General features: G+C 42.0%; 1 protein-coding gene across 2 annotated transcripts; it reads left to right on the top strand.

The window, feature by feature from the left end:
* Nucleotides 1-338: 338 nt before the first annotated feature.
* On the top strand, nt 339-3,322 carry LOC105219371 (proline-rich protein 2). Of its 2 annotated transcripts, XM_054228022.1 has the most exons (3): nt 339-514; nt 1,576-2,803; nt 2,876-3,322. In XM_054228022.1, the coding sequence occupies exons 1-3, from the start codon at nt 512-514 to the stop codon at nt 3,088-3,090; spliced, it is 1,446 nt and encodes a 481-aa protein (XP_054083997.1). In that variant the 5' UTR covers nt 339-511; the 3' UTR covers nt 3,091-3,322. The 2 variants fall into 2 exon arrangements, with proteins under 2 accessions (XP_054083997.1, XP_011193770.2); XM_011195468.3 differs by having other exon boundaries at nt 1,576-3,322.
* The last annotated feature ends 1,318 nt before the right edge of the window (nt 3,323-4,640 follow it).

Genomic DNA, 4,640 nt, shown 5'->3' with positions numbered 1-4,640 from the left:
TGCGCGTTTGTGTATAACTACTCGTGTGCTCAGCTGCTGTTGTTGTTATTGTTGTTGAGTCTCAAGTCGCGCTTTGACTGCTGTGACTGCGATGACGCTACGATTGAGGTTGCCGGCGGCTTAGCGGATTGGCAGCTTAGCCAGCCAGCCACTGAATCTAATGCTTCTATAAGGGAAAGAGTCTAAGTTATGCGAATTTGATGCTACTGTGGAGAAACGATTGAGACGACTCGACTGCGCGCGAGAGTTGGGATTCCCTAGCGCCGTAGCATCCATGAATCGCTCAATTTTCATATAAATTGAGCTGAGCGAGAACAATTGGTCAGCATTCAGTTTTCGGGCGTGCAACAGTTGTGATCAAACTACCAAGTGAATTTCAAACTGCAAACGTTTGGTGATAATAATAACATTTAATTACTGATTATATAAAATATATATAATTACCACCCAAGGATCGCAAGATATAAAAAGTACCTTTCTTTAGTCGGGTGCTAGCGACCAAAACTTGAGAATGGTGAGTTAGAGGCAAACAGCGTTTAAGATCATCATAATAATGGGCACCTAAATTTCGCAATACGGTAACTTGCAGTAGATAAGCGTCTATTTTGCAACGCAACGAGGCACATATGTACATACATACATACCAACTCGTAACTATGTGTTGCGTTGGATACGCTATTAGCGCAAAATGTGATTTATGACCAAGTGTGACGTTATGTACTTAGCATCAAAATTTATGTCATAGGTAAAGACAAAGAATATATGACAATACTGAAAATGGAAAATGGCAAATGAAGAGTTGAAGACTCAGGTCTGATTGCTTAAAATAAAAAATAAAAAAATATCTTAACAACCAAATACAGCGAATCCATATTGATATAGCGAAGTATTTTGGGAAAATAACGTAGGGTTGTCTACGAAACTACGCTCGTGTAATAATGGAAAGACAAGTTGTGATGGAGAAATTCGGTTGTGTCGGAGTTGAAATGTTTTGTTTTGAAATACACACCAACAAAACATAGAGTCTAATGCGGTTTTTGCTTCTTAGCCTAGATTGCTGTGGAGTTATTGCCGAGTTTATTTCGAAATCGTGACATAAAGCACTGCAATTGAAATGCAAAGCCAGCTCAATGCACAATCAGTTCCCAGCTTATTGAGAATACCATCACGAAATGATGAAAATGTACAAAACCATAATTTTTTAAGGGCGGCCTATGATTCAGCTATCGCAATAACAAACTTTTTTTGATTTTGCCTTTTTCGTACAGGCATCTTAATGCGCTTTTGAAGGTGTGCATAGTAGAGTTGTAGACTTGTGTACACATTTGTAGATGTGTACATTTGTTTGTATTTTGAAGGTGTTTTGATTGCTTTCCACTGATTTGAATAGTGAATGAAACCAAAGTGGATTATGATTTAATGACTAGTTAACGGATGTCTACACATTGTAAGCAATTATGACTTGCGTAATACCTGCTTGCCAAACTTGACTTATACACATGCATGCATACACAATGATTAGAGTTTATTGCATGACATCTAAATAATTTTTCGAAACTTTTATATATTTTACAGAAAATATTTCTTCTACTGCTGGCACTAGTTGTCACTAGTGCGCATGCTGATGTTTCACATTTGAGTGGTGACTTGCAGGAGGATGGTTATCATTACCAACAGCCTTCGGTGCCATTTCCAGGAGCTCCTTCGGGCAATGCCATAGATGATGTGGAATACCAACCAAGGCCACAACCACAGCCACAGCCATCATACCCAGCTCCTCGTCCACAGCCACAACCTCAACCACAGCCATCATATCCAGCACCACGCCCACAACCGCAACCACAACCACAGCCATCGTACCCAGCTCCTCGGCCACAGCCGCAACCACAACCACAGCCATCTTATCCAGCACCACGTCCACAGCCTCAGCCAAGACCTCAACCATCATATCCAGCTCCCTCACAGCCTACCCAGCCGGCCCCTCGCCCACAACCCCAGCCAGGTCGTCCGGCACCAGCCCCCCAACCAGGTCCAGAATATTTGCCTCCAGAGCAACCACAACAACCAAGACCACGGCCTCAACCTCAACCTCAACCACGCCCTCAACCTCAACCTCAGCCCTCGTATCCAGCTCCAAGGCCTCAACCTCAACCACAACCACAGCCATCATATCCTGCTCCACGTCCTCAGCCACAACCACGTCCCCAACCACAACCTCAGCCTCAGCCTTCTTACCCAGCTCCTCAACCACAGCCTCAACCACGACCACAACCTCAACCACGACCGCAACCTCAGCCAGCTCCTGGTCCTGAGTATATACCACCAGCTGGACCAACTCCTGGCCCAACTTATCAACCCCGACCACAACCCCCCACTCCGGGGCCAACTTACCAACCACGTCCACAATTACCTACTCCTGGTCCAACATATCAACCGCGTCCACAGCCGCAGCCAAAACCATCACAGCCTGCCAAGCCTGGTCCAGAATATTTGCCACCTCCTGGCGAAAATGAAGTAGGCCCGAGCCAGCCAGCTCCTCGTCCACGCCCTCAGCCACAACCTCGCCCCCAACCAACACAACCAGCTCCTCGACCAAGCTATCCAGCACCTCAACCTTCATATCCTGCTCCTCAGCCTAGTTATCCCGCACCACAGCCAAAACAACCAGAACCAACGTACCCAGAAGGTCCAGGTGGTCCAGGTGGTCCAAGCGGCCCAGGCGGTCCAGGAGGTCCACAAGGTCCTGGTGGTCCAGGCGGTTCATATGGCCCAGGCGGACAAGGAGGTCCCAGCGGTCCAGGTGGTCCCAGTGGTCCAGGAGGTCCACAAGGTCCTGGTGGTCCAGGCGGTTCATATGGCCCAGGCGGACCAGGAGGTCCCAGCGGTCCAGGTGGTCCCAGCGGTCCAGGAGGTCCCGGTGGTCCTAGTGGTCCAGGAGGCCCAGGTGGACCAGGCGGTTCATATGGTCCAGGTGGTCCAGGCGGTCCCGGCAGCTCTGGTGGCCCAACAGGACCTAGTGGTCCCGAAGCAGGATCTCTCGGACCTGATGGTTATAACTACAACAAACCATCTAGAGCCTTCTCATATTAAATTATTGAACTTAACACATGAAACTCGCCCATTTAGTATTATAAACAACTACGAAATTTTTATGAAGAATTTAATAATAAAAAAATGAAAATAATGTATGAGCAACATGTCTTCCATAATGTCTAAACAGAGACAAACGATCATTTTCCACTACGCGAATGCCAGTTGACACTTACATAAAATATAAATTATATGACTATTTAAAAATAAATTTTATGATTAAAAACAAAAATCTAGCCGTGTTCAATGTTAATTAGCAATGGGTTAAGCGAAAACGATTAAACTCGCAATGTCAAGTAAATTTCGTAGGCACAAATAAGCTTACAACATATGATTGTATGTGTACAAGAGTACATAAAGGTATAACCCGCGTGGTCAAGGGGCTGTGGTCGTTTGGTTATGAAGGCAGAACTATTTTGCTTTTTTCTCATACAACTTTATAGTAAATTTTATGACACGGGTACAAGCCAGCTTGTTAACAATTCATCAAGAACTATCATCATAACTTATTTACAAGTTGGAGCTCATTTACGTACTACTTGGAAATGGAGCTTTGAAATACATTATAATTTACAAAATCAATCAATTATATCATTTTAAAAATCAGTTCGAAAAAATAGTTATTGGATGCATCTTTTATGTTTTCTTAATATCCCCAATACAATATAATTTGAATATGAAGATATATAAAGATCCTTCATTAGAATCGGATCAGGTAGGTTGGAAAGTTTGTATTTATTCTTTGAGAGGGTTTGAGATGGTTAGACCTTCAATTCATTGTTAAACTTAAGTGTTTTCAGCATTTCAAGGGACACCAGCTTTTTATTTCATGTAAAGTGAATTAAAATGTTTTCTTTGAACGAATTTTTCAGTCTGTCTGACACTTTACTATCGTTCAACTGATCTGTGAATTGTGATTCACTAAGGAAAAAATTCAATTCAGAAGCAAATAGCTCAATTCATTATTGATATTACTGGTACTAGGTTACTATTCCAAATTGAAAGTTTGTGACCTAACGTCCTACAATCGCAATACAAGGATATTATAAAATGTAAAAAACATAGATAAATAATATGATATTCATCGAAATAGGAACACTTTTATATCCACGTACTTGAATTTCTTCCAGAATTACCGATTTATATGGAATTACTGTATTGTCTTCCAAATTACTCTCCAATATTACTATAAAATATTGATAAAGTTGAATCTTCGCCAGTGGACGTAGCATTAGGTTGCCTAAAACTTGTAGGCTCCTCGATTCATTAATGTATTTGCAATACAAAGTTACATTCTCCGATATCAGTATTTCAACAATTAAAGCAAAAACAGATCATGGCTTTTAATTACGCTTCTTTCTTGAATATGAGAACTAACAAAAGGCACATCATGAATTCTAAAATACTCCATATATGGTACATGCAAGTTGTGAAACTTCCATCAAACCAAGTACTATTTGCAGTCGTGGGAATGCCATAATTTCTGTGCAAAATTAATTACTGACACAAAAATGTACAATAATTCATTATGCATGAGGAAATGCTTTGTG

Source organism: Zeugodacus cucurbitae, chromosome 3 (assembly GCF_028554725.1).
Source record: "Zeugodacus cucurbitae isolate PBARC_wt_2022May chromosome 3, idZeuCucr1.2, whole genome shotgun sequence".
NCBI lineage: Eukaryota > Metazoa > Arthropoda > Insecta > Diptera > Tephritidae > Zeugodacus > Zeugodacus cucurbitae.
The sequence above is the reverse complement of the archived record's forward strand: the minus strand, read 5'-3'. Positions and strand labels throughout refer to the sequence as shown.